At 41.0% G+C, this 22,945-nt stretch overlaps 2 protein-coding genes and 1 long non-coding RNA gene across 4 annotated transcripts; 2 read left to right on the top strand and 1 right to left on the bottom strand.

Moving 5' to 3' along the window:
* Nucleotides 1-937: 937 nt before the first annotated feature.
* LOC135629747 (peptidyl-prolyl cis-trans isomerase FKBP18, chloroplastic-like) lies at nucleotides 938-3,849 on the bottom strand. Its single transcript, XM_065137628.1, has 6 exons — nucleotides 3,565-3,849; nucleotides 2,398-2,468; nucleotides 2,201-2,287; nucleotides 1,502-1,651; nucleotides 1,307-1,366; nucleotides 938-1,164 (listed from the first exon to the last, which is right to left on the bottom strand). The coding sequence occupies exons 1-6, from the start codon at nucleotides 3,818-3,820 to the stop codon at nucleotides 1,102-1,104; spliced, it is 687 nt and encodes a 228-aa protein (XP_064993700.1). The 5' UTR covers nucleotides 3,821-3,849; the 3' UTR covers nucleotides 938-1,101.
* A 3,017-nt stretch (nucleotides 3,850-6,866) lies between these two features.
* LOC135629750 (uncharacterized) lies at nucleotides 6,867-9,685 on the top strand. 2 transcript variants are annotated; one of them, XR_010493332.1, is made up of 4 exons: nucleotides 6,867-8,527; nucleotides 8,643-8,702; nucleotides 8,847-8,905; nucleotides 9,218-9,685. It is a non-coding gene; the product is annotated as an uncharacterized LOC135629750 (long non-coding RNA). The 2 variants fall into 2 exon arrangements; XR_010493331.1 differs by lacking the exon at nucleotides 9,218-9,685 and having other exon boundaries at nucleotides 8,847-9,206.
* Nucleotides 9,686-9,930: 245 nt separating this feature from the next.
* Nucleotides 9,931-21,491, top strand: LOC135628284 (uncharacterized). Its single transcript, XM_065134889.1, has 8 exons — nucleotides 9,931-9,958; nucleotides 10,102-10,133; nucleotides 10,267-10,491; nucleotides 10,986-11,060; nucleotides 11,166-11,318; nucleotides 14,057-14,155; nucleotides 18,479-18,859; nucleotides 18,943-21,491. The coding sequence occupies exons 1-8, from the start codon at nucleotides 9,931-9,933 to the stop codon at nucleotides 19,156-19,158; spliced, it is 1,209 nt and encodes a 402-aa protein (XP_064990961.1). The 3' UTR covers nucleotides 19,159-21,491.
* Nucleotides 21,492-22,945: the final 1,454 nt, after the last annotated feature.

The raw sequence follows: 22,945 nt of genomic DNA, 5'->3' as shown, positions 1-22,945 counted from the left end.
ATAGAAATGTTTATTTTCTTAACTCTATGACTTCCGATGGATTAAATATTTAAATATTTAATTCTTTTTAACTAGTAATCAAATGTCTTTATAGAAATAGATATTTGTAGAGTTGGAGATATGATATGGGGAATATTCACTCTTGCTTGGGCTTGACAAATGGAAGTCTCAACCCAACCAAAAATATGTCATGTCAATCGATCAGAATGAAATATTTTTTAAAATATCTTTTATTTCAAATCTTATCTTTCTAACTACTAATAGATAAGAGGGGTGTGATTAGGTCAAACTCAATCAATTTCAATCCTTTCTTATTCATCTCGATTTTATTAAGTATCGAAAGAAACCTAAGTTTATTGTCACATTGAAAGCCCTTATATATCCTATCTTATTCATCTCGATATTATTAACTTGAATATCAAAAGAAACCTAAGTTTATCGTCACATTGAAAGCCCTCGTATCTTGAGCAACATCGACACCCGTAGTGTAAGTTGGATCTAAATCAAGTTCAATTAATTGCCCTACTCAAAGGTGATCACTGACATCAAGCGATAACAAGATGTTTGTCAACTTACTTGCATTAATGGAGTGTATCATTAGAATGTGCTAAAAAGATCAAAATGGTGTGGAATATGTCTATCATCAAAGTCAATTGTGATGTTACACAGATATGGTGGCAGATGACAAGGTTTAAGCACAAAAACAAAAAACAAAAAAAGCTCCTTCAGTTCTTAGCACATACTTTATACCCAGTGGGATTCTGGTTTTGAGTTCAGCTACTAATCATATTTCCAGTCTAATAACTGCAAACAACATTGAAGTAGCTCAACTTGAAATGTATTGTCATAGAAACCAAAATTTCTGATTTCTTGTTGAAGTACAACATTGAAGTAGCTCAACTTGCTAGCAAAAATTTCAACATTCTAGTTTGCAGGGTTAACAAAAAAGATCTATTGACCTTTCTCTTGCTTAAGAATAGGTTTACTAACACAGAATGATGCTCTTTATTTCCACTGAAAGAGGAAATTAGTACTGAAGAAATCATAAAATATACATATATGGAAAAACATAGAAGAAACAGTGCTCTCTTCAAACATGGTTTACTTTTCTCCTGGAGGTATCACTTCCAAAAGCTCCACATTCATTTCAAAATCAGCTCCAGGCTGCAAAGCAAATGAGAAGATCAAGCAAATATAGGAACTCATGCAGCCCAACTGAAAAAACACATTAGAAATGATGTGTAATTTCTTAACAAAACTCATAAGATTCAACAAAAAAATATCAGACATTAGTATCGACATTTACTGGTATTTCATTCATTCCTTTTTTTCCATAACCGAGCTCGGGAGGAACGACCACAGTCCTCTGCATAAATAAAGATGGAACATGGACACGAGAAACTCAGATAACCGCATTAAGTTAGTTGCACATAAGCTACAAAAATCTGTTTGAATTATGTCGTTAAGAAAAAGCAGAAAGCTACTTTTCAGGAACACTTGCCTTCCCTCCTACTTTCATTCCTTCGGTTATTGAATACAGAGCTGGAGGGGGTTTTGGTGCAGCCTGGGCTGAATAGAGGCCATTTGCATTTTCCACAAACTCACGCTTTCTTTCCTTACCAGGTAGCGACCCGACAGTAAATTCATAAGGCTACTAAAAGAAGAGAAGCTCTGTCAGTACTAGAATTGCAAGCCAACTGGATATGAGGAGATACTAAGACAAGCAATGACATTCTCTTGACAATCGTTGAGTAATCCTGGAACATTCCTCAACTCACCGAGAACAGATAGTTATAAGAACTTATGAACTAATTAGAAATGCAAATCAGAAATAAATCCCTATCAAGACATTAGTTCATAATAGAGATAGGTCTGAAAAAAACATAATGATCTTCTTTTGCAACTGTGAACAATCACCAGCAAAAGAGTAGGAATTACACTATGGTAATTGCCCAAGAAGCTGGTACCATGTATCATTGGACTAGTAACCTTGCTCAAGTTGATTGATGATACCATGTATTAAAAGCTTTTATGTTTTTCCACCAGTCCTGCTGGTCAAACAATACTTGATGAGAGGACTGAAAACAGTATATTAAAAGTTTGTCTCCATTATATAAGCTCAATAGAGTAGTCAATGATGAACAAAACATCAGTTAAAGACAATATCAAAACCCTGTCAAGATGGGCTTATTGAAAGAACCTGTGCAATAACGCGATTGCCAGCTAGAAGTTTAGATTCACGACTTGAGATGGCTGTAATTCCTCGATAGATGCAGTCAAAATGTACCTATAAAAACACAGGTCACCAAAACTTGAAGTGGTTTCCGATATTCATTTTTGCCCAGAAAAACTTTTTCAGGTGGATCAAGATATTGTCTAGTTGATTTCAGAACCAACCTGAACTGTGGAACCTTTCTCAGCTTTCGGGCCCTTCCCCTCAATAAGATCATAATACTTCAGACCATTAGCTGTTTTCAACATTTAGATTTCAGGCAAACAGAAAAGCAGGACAAAATTAGGGATAAAATTGCATGGAAGAAACATAACAGAGAACCGGTGATGGGCAATATCTAGCGAGGCCAAGATGATAACTCATGCAACCTTGATTCAGTGCCGCAAAGTTTGTTGAATGCATTTCAATGCCACAAAGTCGACCTTTTCTTTACAAAATTTATTGCAGTTCTCAAATTTCTAAAGGTGATTGGACATAAATTTATAACAGGATGGAGCCATAAGGTCTCAAATAACATCATGTCAAAGAACATCTTATGTTAAATAAGTAAACAAGATTATTTTTTCTTCTTTTTGAAAAATAAGATGCCTTTCAATTGAAGGTGCTCTTTTATTGCTAAAGTTGGTATATAGCTAAAGAAGATGCTAAGATAACAAACAGATCCATCTCAAAAAAAGGACTTTTAAAATCTCACAGTGGTTAATAAATTGAACAATATGATTATGCGCTTGTCAAAAAGAATGGAATTGCTTTTGTTTGGTTTTTCTGGAACCGGAGCAATGATGGCTATAGATCTTTCTATCTCTAAATTTTTGTGATTAATTGGACTAAATACTCTGCCTTATATATTATCAATGCTGCCAATTTCTTTTCGTTATTTTCAGATATGTTAATTATCTTAAGGAGAAACTGCCTAATTCATAGCTACTCTAACAGATCTGTTTCGGGACACATCAAAAGCAACCAGGTTCAGACCTAGGGGTTGGTTGTCTCAGTCATTGCGCACAAAATGATGAAGTTGGTGAAGGTTTAACACTCTCAAGGGGCTAAACCCTTCCTATAAGTAACAATTAAGAGCAGACATACAAGGTCCAATTAACATAGCAAAAGAAAAATCGACTCTTGAATCTGGCCATGCTGCCTACATCCAATTTTATATGCTGCAAAAAAGTGTGTAGTAAAAGATAAACAAACATAATATGTAAGCATAATTATCACCAGAGTCACAGAAACCAAACTGATGAAAGTAACCACAATGCTACCAGTGCACAATTCTAGCAGCTAAGGACTTCATTCATGGTGAAAAAGACAAGAACTGGAAGGGAACTCACGGCTGGTGGAGTACTCCTCGGGAGCGATGGCCTTCCTTCCTCTTCTCTCCCTGGCTTGCGAAGGAAGGGGGAGCGCAATGAAGCTGAGGGGCAGAACAGATATCAGAAGCGCATCCCTTCTCGAAATGGGGAGTGAAGTGCGAGAAGGACATGGATAGTGGAATAGCTGCTTCGGTGCTGCTGCTGCTGCGGCTGAGGAGGAGGAGAAGAGGGGAGCAGGACGAAGCGACCTCAGACAGCCATGCGTTGCAGCCATCGGCCTCGGGATGGACAGAAGCCACCTGTTATCTATCTCACTATATCCGGTCGCTTGGAAAATTCCAAGAATATCCCGACATGATCCATCGTTCACTTGTGTAATTACTCAAACACCCTCCTCGATCCGTACAACAAAAGAAGAGTTCCGCGCATGAGTTCATTCACATCGGACTTGCATTGCCACTGCCATGAATTGATGTCAGCTGCTCTGCGCCTACTTGCGCACGATGCCATAAGGAAGCCACAGGCAGCTCTTTTCTTGCTCAGGTTCGCAAACATTTCATCGAACATGTAAAAGAAAGCGACAGTGACCAAACATCTCTAAATTGCAACCGCATCAAAAGTGTTGATTTCTGAGCCGTAGTTGGTGGTAATGTATTGATCAGACCTGTCGAAGCATTCTGGCGTCTGGTATAATTTCCCACGCTTCCCATCCATCAGGCACCAGATCAGCATTGCTCCTCGCTCCGAACACGTCCAGTGCCTCCTGACGAATCACCTACCTCGTATTACCCACCAAAATCGAATCCCTAGAGACAACATGTCTGCGACGAATTTCATCAAACACCTTAAGATCGAATGCCTTCCGCCCAGGAGACGAACGTTCCGACCCCATCCTGACCATTAAAGCACGAACACTCAATTCTCCCACGAAAGCCGATGCAATAGCATGCCATTTGATAGGAATGGCAGAGGGATTTGGGCCGGCGAAAGGCGTCCTCTGCGGTGGCGGCGGACGACGAAGGCCACAGGGCTGCTAACGAACGTTGGAGTACCTCATACGGAGCAACAACACCTTATATATATATATATATATAGAAGAGCAAACGATAAAGAATAAATGGAGTTCAAGAGTAAGAATTTACTATATTAAGACCTCAAATCCATGAAAGTCTCACTGTCCTTAACAAGAAAACTGTGTCACCATGAACAAAATTGCTTACAATGCGATAAATTTCGGGCATCATAGAGATCATGTTCTACCCATTATTTATGCCAACAAGCCATGTAATTAGTGCTCTTTGAGATCAAAGGAGGTTGATCAGACTTAGGTATCAGAAACTTAGGAAACATTGCCCAAAAAAATCAGGCAATCATTTAACCGTGTGATCTTGTGGCGACAACACATCAACGTGAAAGTTACAACGTGTATGGCATCAGCATTAGGCAAATTCCATATTCACAAGAAGAAGGAACAACAAAACTTAGAAGAAAAGAAGGCCAGTGTTATAGGACTCTAAGCTGAGCAAGTAAGGCAGCACATAAGTCGAGAAAGAGGAGACGCGGCCCACTGACCCTCTGCAAGTCAAGGAGATACTTGTCTTCCCTAGTCTTGTAGAGCTGCAATCCAACAAAGGTCAAGGCAAAAAAGGAAGCATTACCCACATGATCTAAATATAAATTCGATTAATAATGTTATCTGAAGCATAGGAAGAACAACATCAAGTAGAGCCACATTGCTTGTTGTTTCCGCATACTAAACACAAAACATATTGCTTAACACTTTCGACAAACATTTCGGATTAAACCTGAAAAATAAGAGAGAAGTGTGATACCTGAATCTCAAACTTGACTGTGCTAGTTTCTTTCCCAGCAACATCGTCGCTTTCAACAATGGCGGAATCATCACTAAAGCTATGGTTCTCCCTCCGCCTCGTCCGCCTGTTCCTCGGCCCAAGACGGCGGACGAGGAACAAAGGAGCTGCCTATTAAGGTATTTTTCTCCCATAAAAAAACTTTAATACTGTTATAATCTTCTTCTGTTTAGCGAGATTCTTAATGGAAAGTGATCCTCATTCTGTTTAGCGAGCTTGCTTGCACCCGTCGCAGACGTACTTCCTCTGCTTGCCTGAAAAAGGTCATGTATCATCACAATTGTGCTTCTCTGAAACCGTGCAAACCAACCGCCAACGGAACGCAGCGCTTCCCCGTGCGACGCCTCAGTTCGGTGCGCTATGTTTACTCCCTCGTCTGACACCAACTCCATCGGCCCGTACAACTCCGATGAGCGCTGCGCATGCCCCTGTTCCGCCGCCCCACCGTTCTGGCGGCGGCGGCGGCGGCGGCGGCGGCCTCGCTGCCGCTGATGATGGTGGCGCAGGCGGTGATGATGACGGCAACGACCCGTCCCGCCTCAAGCGGACTCACACTGTCGACGCCGACCCCGTATTCTCGGAGGAGGAGGCAGAAGAAGAGGAGGAGGAAAAAGATGGCCCTGACATCCCACCTGACCGGTTGCCCCGTTTGGATATCCTTCGTCCTCCCCCCCACCTGAGCGGGTGGCAGAGGGACATTGCCCCCGCCCTCGCTCCGCACCAATGCCACGTCTGCGGCAGGACATTTAGGTCCGCCAAGTCCCTGCACGGCCACATGAGATCTCACCCGGCGCGGAAGTGGCGCGGGGCCGTCCCGCCGTCTATGCGTCCGGGGTTCGAGCAAGAGGCCGCGGACTCTTTGCTCCTGCTATCCGGCGCGGGGATAGCACAGCAGAGGAAGTACGTTTGCGACGGGTGCAAGCAAGAGTTCGACACCCGGCAGGCACTCGGCGGCCACCGTGCGAGCCACAGGAACCGGAAAGGCTGTTACGCAAGAGCCAAGGAAGTAACAAGGGGCGGCTCCAAGAGGAAAGAGCAACATCCAGGGAGAATCGGCGGGGAGACGTCTTGGGCCGAGGAACAGGCGGACGAGGCGGAGGGAGAAGAAGGTGCAGCGGAGGCACCTACGGCGTCAGGGGGAGCGGTCGAGGGGATATCGAGAAGTAGTAAGAGGAGACGGCGGGAGCATCGGGTGGATTTGAACGTGCCGCCAGTGTCATCGTCCGACGCCGGCAGCGCAAGCTCGTCTTCTGCTGGCAACAGTGCTCCCTAGTTGCTGTAATGTTTGAGATTCAGGTATCACACTTCTCTCTTATTTTTCAGGTTTAATCCGAAATGTTTGTCGAAAGTGTTAAGCAATATGTTTTGTGTTTAGCATGCGGAAACAACAAGCAATGTGGCTCTACCTAATGTTCTTCCTATGCTTCAGATAACACTATTAATCGAATTTATATTTAGATCATGTGGGTAATGCTTCCTTTTTTCCTTGACCTTTGTTGGATTGCAGCTCTACAAGACCAGGGAAGACAAGTATCTCCTTGACTTGCAGAGGGTCAGTGGGCCGCATCTCCTCTTTCTCGACTTATGTGCTGCCTTACTTGCCCAGCTTAGAGTCCTATAACACTGGCCTTCTTTTCTTCTAAGTTTTGTTGTTCCTTCTTCTTGTGAATATGGAATTTGCCTAATGCTGATGCCATACACGTTGTAACTTTCACGTTGATGTGTTGTCGCCACAAGATCACACGGTTAAATGATTGCCTGATTTTTTTGGGCAATGTTTCCTAAGTTTCTGATACCTAAGTCTGATCAACCTCCTTTGATCTCAAAGAGCACTAATTACATGGCTTGTTGGCATAAATAATGGGTAGAACATGATCTCTATGATGCCTGAAATTTATCGGATTGTAAGCAATTTTGTTCATGGTGACACAGTTTTCTTGTCAAGGACAGTGAGACTTTCATGGATTTGAGGTCTTAATATAGTAAATTCTTGCTCTTGAACTCCATTTATTCTTTATCGTTTGCTCTTCTATATATATATATATATATATATAAGGTGTTGTTGCTCCGTATGAGGTACTCCAACGTTCGTTAGCAGCCCTGTGGCCTTCGTCGTCCGCCGCCACCGCAGAGGACGCCTTTCGCCGGCCCAAATCCCTCTGCCATTCCTATCAAATGGCATGCTATTGCATCGGCTTTCGTGGGAGAATTGAGTGTTCGTGCTTTAATGGTCAGGATGGGGTCGGAACGTTCGTCTCCTGGGCGGAAGGCATTCGATCTTAAGGTGTTTGATGAAATTCGTCGCAGACATGTTGTCTCTAGGGATTCGATTTTGGTGGGTAATACGAGGTAGGTGATTCGTCAGGAGGCACTGGACGTGTTCGGAGCGAGGAGCAATGCTGATCTGGTGCCTGATGGATGGGAAGCGTGGGAAATTATACCAGACGCCAGAATGCTTCGACAGGTCTGATCAATACATTACCACCAACTACGGCTCAGAAATCAACACTTTTGATGCGGTTGCAATTTAGAGATGTTTGGTCACTGTCGCTTTCTTTTACATGTTCGATGAAATGTTTGCGAACCTGAGCAAGAAAAGAGCTGCCTGTGGCTTCCTTATGGCATCGTGCGCAAGTAGGCGCAGAGCAGCTGACAACAATTCATGGCAGTGGCATTGCAAGTCCGATGTGAATGAACTCATGCGCGGAACTCTTCTTTTGTTGTACGGATCGAGGAAGGTGTTTGAGTAATTACACAAGTGAACGATGGATCCTGTCGGGATATTCTTGGAATTTTCCAAGCGACCGGATATAGTGAGATAGATAACAGGTGGCTTCTGTCCATTCCGAGGACGATGGCTGCAACGCATGGCTGTCTGAGGTCGCTTCGTCCTGCTCCCCTCTTCTCCTCCTCCTCAGCCGCAGCAGCAGCAGCACCGAAGCAGTTATTCCACTATCCATGTCCTTCTCGCACTTCACTCCCCATTTCGAGAAGGGATGCGCTTCTGATATCTGTTCTGCCCCTCAGCTTCATTGCGCTCCCCCTTCCTTCGCAAGCCAGGGAGAGAAGAGGAAGGAAGGCCATCGCTCCCGAGGAGTACTCCACCAGCCGTGAGTTCCCTTGTCCATGTTCCATCTTTCTCTTGTCCATTTTTTGTAGCTTATGTGCAACTAAATGTAGTTTATCTGAGTTTCTCTTGTCCATGTTCCATCTTTATTTATGCAGAGGACTGTGGTCATTCCTCCCGAGCTCGGTTATGGAAAAAAGGGAATGAATGAAATACCAGTAAATGCCGATACTAATCTCTGATATTTTTTGTTGAATCTATTTATGAGTTTTGTTAAGAAATTAAACACCATTTCTAATGTGGTTTTTCAGTTGGGCTGCATGAGTTCCTATATTTGCTTGATCTTCTCATTTGCTTTGCAGCCTGGAGCTGATTTTGAAATGAATGTGGAGCTTTTGGAAGTGATACGTCCAGGAGAAAAGTAAGCCATGTTCTGAAAAGAGCACTGTTTCTTATATGTATATTTTATGATTTCTTCAGTACTAATTTCCTCTTTCAGTGGAAATAAAGAGCATCATTCTGTGTTAGTAAACCTATTCTTAAGCAAGAGAAAGGTCAATAGATCTTTTTTGTTAACCCTGCAAACTAGAATGTTGAAATTTTTGCTAGCAAGTTGAGCTACTTCAATGTTGTACTTCAACAAGAAATCAGAAATTTTGGTTTCTATGACAATACATTTCATATGTTTGGAGCTACATGTGACTTTTAGATCTTTTTTTTGTATTGTTTGCAGTTATTAGACTGGAAATGTGATTAGTAGCTGAACTCAAAACCAGAATCCCACTGGGTATAAAGTATGTGCTAAGAACCGAAGGAGCTTTTTTTGTTTTTTGTTTTTGTGCTTAAACCTTGTCATCTGCCACCATATCCGTGTAATATCACAATTGACTTGCGATGATAGACATGTTCTACACCATTTTGATCTTTTTAGTACATTCTAATGATGTACTCCATTAATGTAAGTAAATTGACAAACATCTTATTATCGCTTGATGTCGGTGATCACCTTTGAGTAGGGCAATTAATCAAATCTAATTTAGATCCAACCTACACTACACTACGGGTGTCGATGTCGCTGAGGGCTTTTAATTTTAACACGACGATAAACTTAGATTTCTTTGGATATTTTCCATTCTCTAATTAATAATACCAAGATGAATGAGATAGGAATGAATTTGATTGTGTTTGAACTAATCAAAGCCCCCCCTCTTATCTATTAGTGGCTAGAAAGATAGGGTTTGAGATAAAAGATATTTGAAAAATATTTTATTCTATTTGTCAAGCCCAAGCAAAAGTGAATATTCCCCATATCATATCTCCAACTCTACAATTTCACAATTATCTATTTCTATATAACGTTTTGTTACTAGTTAAAAAGAATTAAATATTTAGATATTTAATCCATTAGAAGTCATATAGTTAAGAAAATAAACATTTATATCGTACATGAAAACAATATTAAGGAGTTATCAAAGTAATTTAACTTCACCACATAATAATTTGATTGACTTTCTTTGATCACAACCAAAATTAACCAAAAAATCATACTTATTTTCTTGTCGTTATTAATTTAACTTACGATAATCTAATTCTTTCATTTATTTTTTTTTGTGACAGAGATAAATTTATCCTTTAAAAATCAAATTAAAGTTGGTTTATTTTGATTAATATCATTAAAACTTGAAATTTCTTTTGCTTCTGTTAATAGGCTTTTGTCGAGATTTATACTCTTTAATTGTAGTCATGCAGTAATGTCATCGGTTGACCAACCATGCTAAGTAGCATGAATCCCGGTTGCAAGGTTCTTCGCGTGGTTTTGCAGGGTATAAAAGCGAGGGCGGGAGTGGGGGCGTCACAAGAAGTCCCTGCCGTCCCATCTTCTCCTCGTCCGCTAGGGTTCGAAAGAGGAGAGGGGATGAGAGCTCGCTCAGGTACGATGGCGATTCCGAATCCCTTAGGATCCACGCCAAGGAGAAGATTCCTCTCGCCTCCAAAACCCTACTGCAGGTTTGCCCCCCTCATTTCTTTCTTCCCTCTTTTGCATTCTACCCTCCTGCGATTTGCGCCGCACATTCCTGTGAAAGCTTTGAAACAGATCGCAAGTTTTTGTTCGTGTGGATGGGGGATTAGTGTAAATTTGGAATCTTCTTTTGGTGAGCGTTTTCTTGTGTGTTCTGCGAAGTTCCGGTCTTAATGTTCGAAATGAAAGTTGAACTTTGTCCGTCTAAAGCGGAAATTGATGGTAAAAATGTCTCGCGTGCATTTCTTGGAACAGTCCATTAGAGGTTATCGTTTAATTTATCGCATCAGTTTTAAGTATCCTTTCAGCTTGTGCTTTTCGTTCAAGAATGGTGATCTTTTTTGGTTTGGTTAAAGCATTACAGTAAATCTTCTACTCTATGTGCCCTGTTCAATGCTTCGAACGGTGTTCCTTGCTTGTAAGATGATTAATATGTCAGGAATGAGCAGATTGATAATTTATTATAAATGTGTCCTGCCAGGCTCATGGAGAATTAAACACGGGGGCTGGGACTCCTAGTTTTCTTGCCCTGTTTGTTCGACATTTCTATCCTGAGGTAAGTCTCATGCTCTGGTCCTGGCTAGCAACATAACAACGATCTTGAATTTAAAGCGTCTAACCAAACATTGGGATGCGAAATGCCTTTGTTCTTATCATGTAGTTATCAGCCAGCATGGGTATAGGTGTTCAGCTCAACAAAGAAGAAAAACTCAGTTACAGTGTTAGGGGAAAGAAGTCATTTCCAATCACAGCCAACGGTCTAGTGGGCATAGACTTGAAAGGAACGTGCTATTTTGACAAAGAATTTAAAGAGGTTTGTATTATTGATGCTGCACTATCTCTTTTATGAAGGTTCAACTGTGCATGCATATTCTATTTTGCTTATAGATTATCTGTTTTTCATACTTACCTTGATATAGTAAAGATAAATACGTCCCATGTTCCATCCCACACTTCTTGTCTAATTTTATTGTGGTCTTCCAATTCATAGAATGACTAAGCTTTAGTGAATTTTCTTCAGCAAAATGAATGTTATTTTTTGTGTTTGGTCTTGGGTAAATGGGTGTAGTGCAAGATTTTTTTAATGGGTCTGGGCTTTTGGATCCGATTTAGGCTGAAGACCAGTTCAGTTCACCTTAAGCATAAGCATGTCGTGATTATCACAAACATACTAATTTTTCTCTGGTTGAGCTCTATTCCAGCTGTGATGAGTTCAAGTTGTTTTGTGCAAAATTTGGTTATTTTCAATAAGGATTTGGGTTGAATGCAATGTTCTCATCAAAGTTTTGGGTTAATGCCTGATCGTTTTATGGTTACTTTTCAAAGTTGATTTTTTTTTAATCAAAATGACTTTCCGATGATAGAACTTATTTAATCTCAAGTTATGATTTGATTGCCATTCTTGGTCTCAATTCTTTTTGTTGAACTTTGGCCCTCATATCTATTGTTGGCTCTGGTATTTCACATTTGAACCTTAAGTAACTTCCAACTTGAAGTACTGAATTGAAGACAATGAAGTAAAATAGGAGCCTAGTCGGATTGGGCATCATAAGACTTTTCATAGAATTTGATGAATTGATTTGTTTATGCATGCCATGTAATTGAGGGTGAGCCGATTGCTCCCTAGTGACATGGGAGACGGAAGTTCAAGTCTTGGAAACAACATCTGTTAAAATATTTTTAGTCAAGACTGTACATATTTATCCCTTCAAAGATGCCAAATTTCTTATATCTTTTTGCAATTTCTATTTTCATCAGTCACATTGCTCATCTCATTTTGCATTTTTTGTCATCTTCTTATAGTTTTAACTTGCCATTTTTAGGTAGGGACCTGTCTTATAATTTTAGAAATAAAATTATGTAGGTCTCTGTTAGGTGGTTCCCAAGCAATCTAGGTTTGGTTCTATTTGGTGTTTGCGGTTAATACATGCCATCTGAGGTTAAAAGGCACAAAAGATATCCGATCAATATCCCAGCCTGTCTTTTGATGATCCTTGTGTTGGCTGCAGAATTAAAAATTGGAGCTTTGAAGATGCCTTCCATTTTGAAGTAGTGGGTAATTAAAATACAAATGTTAGGAGTTAGGAGGATATCATAAATCATGGTTCGTAAAGAATCAGTTATTGAAAAATCCTTGATTTTTCAGAGGGATCACCAAGAACAGTGGATTTTGGTGATCCTACTGATCTTGACCAAGTTTTGTGTAAAATCAGGAAGTTTAGTCATTTGTTGGTGGGTCAAGGAAACATCAAAATTTCTAATTTTCCTGGTCAAGTTCCAATCATTGCAATATTATAAGAGCAGTAGTAGGAGCCATGATCAGCTGAAACTGATCCTAATCTAAAATCATACAATTGATCTATACCTGATTTGATCTTGTGAGCCTTGCATTAAGATGTACAATAAGATTAGATGTATTGTCTATGCATGTCACCGAAACATTGTGCAAGATCAAATTCATCGTAATTGGCAACATGTTGAGATGCAAAAAGTTTGATTTCTTATAAATGTTGTAGATTTCTATTTCTTATTATTGTCATTATCGGCATAAATATGGTGGTGCTACGTCTAAGCAAAGATTTATTTGCTTCTGGTCAGAGTTGGATTAGCGCCACATTACATGGTGTCGAACCAGATCCATCCAAAACCTGTGGTCCCATGGGTTAGTCACAATATAAGATTACACCCTGTGGGAACTTTAGGCTTGGATGTTGATTTAAGATTTGGATTTGAACCCGGTACCAGGTTGTCATTTGGGCCTGGTCCAATAGCAGCGCTTGAGGGAAAATTAAAGATGTCATCATTGTCGGGAAGTACCTTCTTGCAGTGGTTGATCTGAAACATCATATTGATTGGATGAACAGTGCAATAGTAGGTAAAACTGCGGACCCAATAGTTGGACAATAGCAGCACCAAGGAAAATTAATTGAGGTGTCTTCACTGTTGGCAAGAACCTTCTTCCAGTGGCAGATCTGAAATAATTATGTTACTCGGTTAGCCATGAAATAGTAGGTAAACCTGCAGATGTGATAATTGAGTAATTGACTATATTCTAATAAAATATTTATATTTTCTCCATGCATCCCTGGCATAATTTAATAAGGTTGATTGAAGATCCACCCAAAATTTTTGTTGATAAGAGTTTTACCGCATGCAATCTATTTAGCTGCTTCTTTTTTAGGAACACTGCACCTTTTTTGCAATTTGACTGTGATTGTTATATCTTTATATTTAAAGTGAGTATGCCATTCTTTATACATTTTTTATTTTAAAATCTTCATTCCATTCAGTTCATCATAATAATTTGAAAATAAGAAAAACAACCAATGGGCTTTCTCACCATCTAATTGATCATGGTAAATGTTTAAAGTTACTTGATTCTTGTACTGATTGTCAACCTCTATCGTTTCACCCGGAAAGCCCTAATGTTATGCTGAAAATTTCTTGTTTAATATTGACAATTGTTATTTCTCTCTGTAGAGGATCGGAAAGCCCTAATGATATGCTTGAAATTTCTTGTTTAATATTGACAATTGTTATTTCTCTTTATAGAGGAAGCCAATAGGAGCAGTTGAGATGGCGTGGAGCATATTCAATTTCCAAAAGGACCAAGACGTGAGGATTAAAATAAGATACAAAATTTGTGACCAGGTATAGGTGTCTCCATCTCAATGCATTGGCTTATTGTCACGAACTTAGCTGGTTTTGCCTAAGTCGTGCGATACTCTTGTGTGTCCGTCCGCAAAGGTCAGCCTCCCCGAAACCTCTCATGGTCCCTTATGATCTACAAAAGATAAAACAGATTAGAGAAAGCACCTCACTCGGGATCCACAAGCAGACATTCCAGGAAATACTTCATAGACAATCAAATTACAAACAAACTTTACAAGCTCTGAACGATTGCGCAACAAAGGGTCAAAATGGTCCACTATAGATCGAATATCTCTCACAAGTGTTCACATGACACAACATTTATTTACAAGCCTAAGAAGACCATTAAATCCAACTAAATGAGGCTGTTAAGCCTTTAACCGTTCATCTACATGCTGTGCAAAGTATGAACAAATAGAAAGAGACGGACATATACAAGTATTACATCAAACATCCTGTTTAGAACTTTGTCCGTGACATTCTCTCCTACTTATTCTTTTGACGTCCTCGTCGAAGCCTTTGCCGATACTGCAACTCATCGTCTTTGTTGAGTCTTCAATCTTTTGCTCCAACTGCAATGCGCCTCTTGGCTCCCAATTGCTCTCCGCTGTTGTTTTTGAGTAGTCGAACCTTTGATCCGTCATGTTGCTTTAACTCGCTAATGACTCTGACTCTAGTGTAGGGTTGGCTGAGTTGTGTTGATCCCTGTTGGTTCTTACGGATCATTCATATGAAGGAAAAGACTATCCTTACTATGCGTCAATCTCTCAAATACCATATGCTGCTTGAACTGAGTGGATGCTTGTTGGAGCTTTAACGAGCATCGCCTCGCAAACTTTCGAACTTTTGGGTCTTTCCTCCACAAAATGTCCATCGACTCTTCTTTCATTTAGTTGTCACTTCCAAGTAGATTCGCATCACTTCCGTTTTCGATTGACATTCTGTTGGGAAATGAAGCAGATAATCTACTCTCAATAGCACTGATCACCATTGGTGAGGATTTGACAACTATTATCTTCCATTATCTTCGAAGGGTCTTTGAACTTGTGCAGCGCTCCTCTGCTGTATAGATAAGAGAATTATGGTACTCGGTTTCGCCCATTCTCTTAAGAGTTGAGAAGGCAATGGTTACTTGACTTCGCCCGCCTCCTCAAGGGTTGTACTCCATGCATTGAGCTGGTTAGTGACCTTCGTCTGCTCTTTGCTCACACTTATGAAGCACTCGAAGTGTTTGCACTCATTGCATTGAGTTAGCTACTATGATTCACTTTCTCAATGCCATCGAACTTCTGAAATGTAGGAAGTTTTCACCCCAACTTGGAGTAAGTCTCTAATAGTTTTGGTCGCCTCTGGGATTGTACCGTCTTTCCTATCAATCCGGCCGCCTACTCCACTGAGTAGCAAAGGTACAGCACCGCGTACTGCCTGCTTCGTTCCTTGGTCGTGCACTCTTGCATGACCCGAAGTCCTTCACTTTCGACTATCTTGATGAGAAGCTCGTTGACACCGGTCTTACGAAGTTCCTTGGCCTCTGCCCTTCAGCCTTGTTACGGTACTTGGAGTTTGCCTTTGCATGCTCCACCTCCTCGGCCCCTTTCACGACCAAGCGCTCTCCCTCCATGAGAGCAAGGGATCAATGACTTTCACGGAAGTCCCGCCTCTGTGGTACCTGGCGCTGACATGCCCATAGCCCTACTATCCGTCGCCTCGCATCTGCATTCCTTTTCTTCACGATCAATAGATGTCTCTGTGGTACTCCTTCGAGTCCACCTCCATTCTAACTGATGCTTGATTTTGGGTAGCTAAGTCCCTCTAGACTCGTCGTCGCTTTCTCGCCCCTACTATGCTTCAACACCTCTGTGTTCTCCAAGCAGCTCCCTTTGGTCAATGGAAATACAGACTGCAACTCTCATACGTGGCCTTTGCCAGCACGTTGTAGGGCTTGCATCGATTCTGTTCTCCTTAGCTTCCTTGGTAGCAACGTTCGCTTACTCGACCTTGTCCTCTGACTTGCCGGGCTCCCTTAAGCGAATATGGGCTTTGGAGTAGTCCAACTCTCCAGCTGCTTCAATCATACCTCTGCATGATCAAGTCTCTCCCATGGAACTCACTGGTACTTGCATTCGAACTTTTCCCTTGGTGGAACACAACCCTCATATGCTGATGACCAAGGCTTTCATCCGATGCAAAATTCGATGCACGCACGAAAGACCCGCCTCTGCGATACCATGGCCTTTACTCCTTGAATCCATAGCCCTTCTTGCCGTCGTGTTGTTCACTGAAGTGGAGCTTCCAGTAGCTCCCGATCATACCTCCGTATGATCTAGTCCCTCACGGGACTTGTCGTGTGAATCGCATTGCCACGAACTGTTCTATCACGATCCACTGCACCATGTCGCCTCCTGGTGACATCTCCATTGCATTTTGATCCTTGTGGGATGAACTAGAATCATGATCCCTCCATGTGTGGTATATGCCAATACATCACAAGGTCTCTTCCACCTTCAATTTTGTTCGCTCATTTGACAATCAACCTTCATCCACTCGCTCTTGGGTCACACCTAGATGAAGCACCGCTCTAGGACAGTCCGTCGTCTAGTAGCTCCCGAAGTCCATCGACTTCGCTAAAAATGGTGCATCATTGTCTGGATCCTAGGTCTCTGCCCCTACCAGCACAATCTTCGCTACGCACCGCTTCCTTCATGGCAACTTGAATGGCAACACTGTGGCATATTCTTTAAAAGTATCCGCCTCCGCGTCCTCTTGCCCCGTGCCAAGGCCTTCTGAACCCAACTTCGTATCCACAAGTTGAGTTGCCTTAGTTCCTCCATCAAATGTTTCTCCGAGAAAATGTGCATGTGCCCAGAAGCTCCCTTCGTCTTTGGCACCATACAAGATGAGTCTGCTCCATCATAATGAAGGACCCATGGAACAACATGATCCTGCTCTTGCCTCTGCAAGAGTTCATGTCCTCGACCTATGTCCAAGGAAAGCTCTGTGCCTTCGCTCCATGTTTCATCTTCTATGTCGACTCACTTCATACGGCTTGGGTACTTCGCCAAGTTACACCCAAGTTGCTCCGCTCCTCGTTTTGCATTGAGTTGATGGTGGCCCTCGTGCCCACCATACCACGGGTCAGCCCTCCCTTGAGCCTGATCTCCATATCGACTCTAAGTGTGTCTTCATTTGTGTTGCTTTGGGTCGCTCCTCCACTTGATCTCGCAATGCATCCATCAATGCATTCTCTCAAGCGAGATCATGCGACGACTCCTCGTCGCTTGCTCGGTCCATTGAGCTTCGTGGAGTTATTGTTTTTTGAGGTACTCCTCAACATGTGCGGTCTGTTGCACATGATTCTCCCTCTGGAGAACCGGGATCTATCCCTCCTAGATAATTGTCCCGTTGGAGCAACATCTCTTTACATTTCTTTCTCTCTAAAAGTTTCGGAGACCACCATCCCCTTGGACTACTCCGATTTGCTGAACAAACTGTGCATTGTTCTGCCTCCTGCAAACACACTTGCTAGATTGTAACTCCCCGTCAATACAGCCCGCGCTGCACCACTCAAGGCCTAGCAACATGCTGAACTCGCTGCACACATCAGCCTTGTCTTGGACGCATCCTTCACATGCCGAAGAGAAAGTTTCAATGCTCCATGGCGTCAAGTTTCGATCGCCTTGGGATCCATCCTGTCCATTAAAGCACGAACACTCAATTCTCTCACGAAAGCCGATGCAATAGCATGCCATTTGATAGGAATGGCAGAGGAATTTGGGCCGGCGAAAGGCGTCCTATGCGGCGGCGGCGGACGACGAAGGCCACAGGGCTGCTAACGAACGTTGGAGTACCTTATACGGAGCAACAAGATCAAAGGATAAAGAATAAATGATGGAGTTCAAGAGCAAGAATATAGGATATTAAGACCTTAAATCCATGAAAGCCTCACTGTCCTTAACAAGAAAACTGTGTCACCATGAACAAAATTGCTTACAATGCGATAAATTTCGGGCATCAGAGAGATCATGTTCTACCCATTATTTATGCCAACAAGCCATGTAATTAGTTCTCTTTGAGATCAAAAGAGGTTTATCAGACTTAGGTATCAGAAACTTAGTAAACATTGCCCAAAAAAATCAGGCAATCATTTAAACGTGTGATCTTGTGGAGACAACACATCAACATGAAAGTTACAACGTGTATGGCTTCAGCATTAGGCAAATTCCATATTCACAAGAAGAAGGAACAACAAAACTATTCCTATGTGGGTTTTTTCCCACAGAATTAGTGCACAACATTTCTGATTTCGGTTGCCTTGTAATATAGGTCGACCGCAACTGGGGTACAGGAAATGCGATTGAGATTCCTCCTCCTCGACCAAAGCGAAAGCCGGTGCACCCGTATCCTCGTAAGCTGGAGAATTTATGCACAACCAGAGTTCCAGATACGAAGCGACCAGAACAATCTTCTTCACCAATTCCATCTTTCTCTGAACAAGAGAGTGGATCACCTGTATCAGTCTTGTCTGTGGTTGGATCAGAAACATCACCATTGTCATCTGTGGTTGGATCAGATCCAGTAGAATTGTCACTGAGTGAACCAAAGAATAGATGTTGCTCGCCTGCCTCATCTGTGGAAGGAGAGGAAAGAATTTTGTCCAAAGATCCAGCATCTAATGGTTCAAATAAACTAGATAAATCTCCACTGGTACATTCTTTAATACCTAATTATTTATTTATGAAGATAAATTAAAATCTATTAGTATTGAATTGCTGTATTCCATGTTGTAGGAGTTATATTTGGGTTGGCAAGATCAGATCCATCCTAAAGAATGTTCACTGGTGGAACCACAACTGACTAGTCTGAAACTCTTTGGAAGAACAGTCTTGGTAGCCAATTCTCAGAAAACATGCTCTTCTAATGATGGAAATGCAACACGATGTTTCATGTCGTTGCCAAGTGCTGATGTTGGCTCTCACGAAGAGAAAATTGACACAGATATGTAGAATCAAGCTCTAGGATTGGGACACTTTCTGTCACATGAATATAAGTGGGAAAATGGGCAGAATTCCATGCGATGTTGCTGCACTATGTGTTAGGTTTTTGTGGCCCTTTTATAATTGGATGAGATAACTAACTGGGTTCCGTTCAGATATTTTACGATTCATCAAGAGATGGAGATGGAGGAAATCTCTGAGATTTTATCGTAGACCCTCTGCTCTCGCCTATAAAACGACAGGGATTTCAGTTTTAGCATATCTCAGATCGAAGACAGTGTTTAGCAGATCAAACGAGATCTCTGAACATATGACATCAAAAGGTACGCATCGTATCGTATTAAATTAGATCTATGTAGTTGATTTCAATCCTAACATATAGGTTATTTTTGCATTTTTGATATAGCATAATTATAGATTTTATGCTTACATTTGATATCAGAGTTCGGTTTTTAAGATCAAATACATTAGATCTGTAAATTTATTTACGATGCATAAATTACCTTTATTTTTCAAGAGAACTGCTAAGTAGTAATGGTCACCGTTGAGCTTGCTGCGAATCTGCGGCTACGTCGGGTAGCGTGCGCATCACAGAACCGCGGGCATCACAGAACCCGTCCATACGACGGCATCAATTGCCAGTGCTTTGAGGCCACAAATCAAGCTTTATGGCTGCGAAATTTCATCTCAGGACTTGGTGTGGTCGACTCAATTGCCAAGCCGCTAAAGATATTTTGTGATAACATCGCAGTAGTTTTCTTCTCTAAGAATGACAAGTACTCTAGTGATTCCATGCACATTAAGATAAAGTATTTGGTGGTTAGAGAAAGAGTCCAGAAACAACAAGTGTCAATTGAGAACTTGAGCACCACTATCATAATTGCTGATCCATTGACAAAAGCCTTATAGTGCAAAATATTCAAAGAACATGTTCTTAGAATGTGGCTTGTGAGTAAATCATAAAGGATATGGTGACGCATGTTTATGTGGATGTTATTATTGACATTCTTTTTTCTTAATTAAAGTTATATGTTTCTGCTATCCTGTTTACATTTATGTTTATGCATATTATGGTTGAATGTAATAACATAATTGTCTTGACAAGACAAATTACATGGGTCATTATGGACTATATTAGGAAAGACTAATAATGTTGTGGTACATAGAAGGGAGTATGACATTGATGAAATATAACCGCTATGACTCACATTGATAGTTGGACTTAATATAGTATTATTATGTTTATTGGATTTATTGGCTTATTTTAAAAAATATGGCCATGTATAAAATATTTTTTTCAAAATTCTTTTGAATCCAATTAGGTAAAATTATTTTCAAACAAATTTTGTTTTGTTTATTTTGATTTTGAATATCTCTTTTATATCTTATCAATTAAATGGGTCAAGTGGGAGAATGTTAGGTTTTTGTGGCCCAATAGACTAAGTCTACGGACCTTGATAGGAGGAAATCTCCTGAGATCTTATAGTAGACCGCTCTCGCCTATAAAAGGACAGGAGAAAGGATCTACTCCTTTGCACTTCTTGTAGATTCCAACGATCTTGGATTAGAAGACGGACGGTGCCTGCAGCGGATAGACGGTGCTTAGCAAATCAAATGAGATCTTTCGATCCTGGTATATAGGTTATGTACTACTTTTTGGCCCCTAATGGCGTTCAAAAGAACTCAGCTGATGAAATGGTTGCTCCAATGCCTTTCTGGCCGACATTCTATGGAAGTCTACCTATCTCATTCACCAACCAACTGAACACGAGGTCGAAACAGGATCTGCCTCAAACCAGTACTGAAGCCCCTTCTCAAACAATTGCCATAGAAGAAGGTTCCTCAGTTGGTTCCAATTCACCTTCTGCTTGGAATGAGAGCATAATGGATGACGGTAACCACACTGCGGTAGGCTATGAAGGTTCAGGATTTCCAAAGGAGCACATGCGTGCCTTCAAGCTAAAGCCGAGCGAGAACTCAGCTTTCATTAGCGTCAAAGCAAGCAAGATCAAGTCCACGAGGGGCTTTGTGCCCTATGAAAGATGTAAGATTGGAAAATAAGCACAGGATTACTCGGAGATGAACAATGGAGACAGTTGAGCTAAGGATGTGCTTGTAGAGACCTTTAACCTTGTATCCGTCTTGGGCAGTCTGCACAGATGTTTGTAAACATCACGTGAATTGTATCTCATATATACTCTCATAGATAGGCTGACAGATGCTGTAAGATACAATCTCAGCTTCCTTTTTGTATCTAATATCAGGTAATTTCTGTTGGAAAATTTATCCTGTAATTTTTATCATTTCTTTCATAGGCTGTCATTCTTGTGCAGGCAAATTCATGAACTCTTTATCCTGTGTTTTGTCAAGTCAGACTGAGATCCACTAGTAAGAATCTGTTGAATAAAGCATACATGCAGTCAGTGTGAGACAGTTGATCTCACTCTTCATCATCTGCTGGAACAAATAAGCTTGTTGTTCACATTTTTCCTGAGTCCATGATCCATGTAAAGAATAGGAAATCATTTGTCTCAATTCTAAGCTTACCACACATTACCACCATCTCATTTGCAGCCAGCCACAGGTGTTGAAGAAGGAACTCAAAAGAACTAGTGCACACTTGTATGTTTATCAACACAAAGCAGTATTTAAGAATTGCGAATTCTGCCACAATCACAATTTTTGAACCAAAACCTGAACTTGTCACCTCTAACAGCAGCAACATCGTTCTTTTTTTTACATTTGTACAGTGCTGATGGTTCAATTGACTACTCAAAAAAGAGAATATATGACATATGTCATTGAAATTTTGCTAGTTCTTATACCACAATTAGCATGCTCAGTACTATCAGTCAGTACAACTGTACCCATCAGTATGATTGTTGTCAGTCCCCAAATCATGTTGCATTGGGCCTGACAGATGATGTTATGACAAGGAGACATGGAGAAAGGAGTCAGGATTCTACAGGCTATTATCCATCCAACAGAATGGAATGTCCAGATCAGGCTCAATCCCTTGAATGTAAATCAGCTTAGGTTTACTTGACTGCTGGCATCTGGATGATGTTTCTTTGACAAAGTTTCTCGCTGTGTTGATGGGTTTGAATCTTCAAACTGGAATCAGCTATGTGCTTTCATTCAAGAGTTCATGATATTTATTAGGAGTTGATGACCAAAGACTACTTCTGATGGCATTCTTCATCGTCGTGTGATAGCCTGCATCATTCAGTTGTTAATTTCACTGAAATAACTCTAAAAATTTGCAGCATTAGAGGAGAAACTAAAGCATACACAAACTTCTAATGCTAACCAATTGCCAAAGAAGCACAGCTATTTACTATTTGGAGATAAGGACACTCGAAACCCACTATAAAAGGCACCTCAAGTACATTCCCAAGGACACAATCTTTTCTGTTTGAAAGCTAGTTGAATCATCTGAATCAACTACTACCTTAGGCATCAAAGGGACCTTATCGGAACGAAAGGGAATATGAAAAGATTATTACTTATCCCAAGGCAATTAGTTCTATCGTAAGAAAATCTTTTATTCTCAATGCAGTGTTAATAACAAAATTTGTGCATTGATTATAGACAATGAAAGTTATGACAACATTATATCCAAATCACTGGCGAGGCACCTAAAATTACAGATAGAGACTCATCTAACAATATACAAGCTATGGTGGATTAAAGAAGGCCCAATTGTCACCATAACTAATAATTGTAGAGTTCTTTTCTCAATTGGGAAAAGTTATAAGGAGGAAGTTATACATGAGGTAGTTGACATGGATGCGTG

This window comes from Musa acuminata, chromosome BXJ3-1 (assembly GCF_036884655.1).
Source record: "Musa acuminata AAA Group cultivar baxijiao chromosome BXJ3-1, Cavendish_Baxijiao_AAA, whole genome shotgun sequence".
In the NCBI taxonomy this organism is placed as follows: Eukaryota; Viridiplantae; Streptophyta; class Magnoliopsida; order Zingiberales; family Musaceae; genus Musa; species Musa acuminata.
This window is presented reverse-complemented; position numbering and strand designations above follow the sequence as displayed.

Coding starts and splice junctions, on each gene's coding strand:
- LOC135628284 (XM_065134889.1), top strand. CDS start 9,931: ATGAAAACAATATTAAGGAGTTATCAAA. Junction 10,492..10,985: donor CCTCCAAAACCCTACTGCAG/GTTTGCCCCCCT, acceptor GTGTCCTGCCAG/GCTCATGGAGAATTAAACAC. Junction 11,319..14,056: donor TTGACAAAGAATTTAAAGAG/GTTTGTATTATT, acceptor TTCTCTTTATAG/AGGAAGCCAATAGGAGCAGT.
- LOC135629747 (XM_065137628.1), bottom strand. CDS start 3,820: ATGGCTGCAACGCATGGCTGTCTGAGGTCGCTTCGTCCTGCTCCCCTC. Junction 2,469..3,564: donor CGAGGAGTACTCCACCAGCC/GTGAGTTCCCTT, acceptor TGTTGAAAACAG/CTAATGGTCTGAAGTATTAT. Junction 1,165..1,306: donor AAGGAATGAATGAAATACCA/GTAAATGTCGAT, acceptor TTTGCTTTGCAG/CCTGGAGCTGATTTTGAAAT.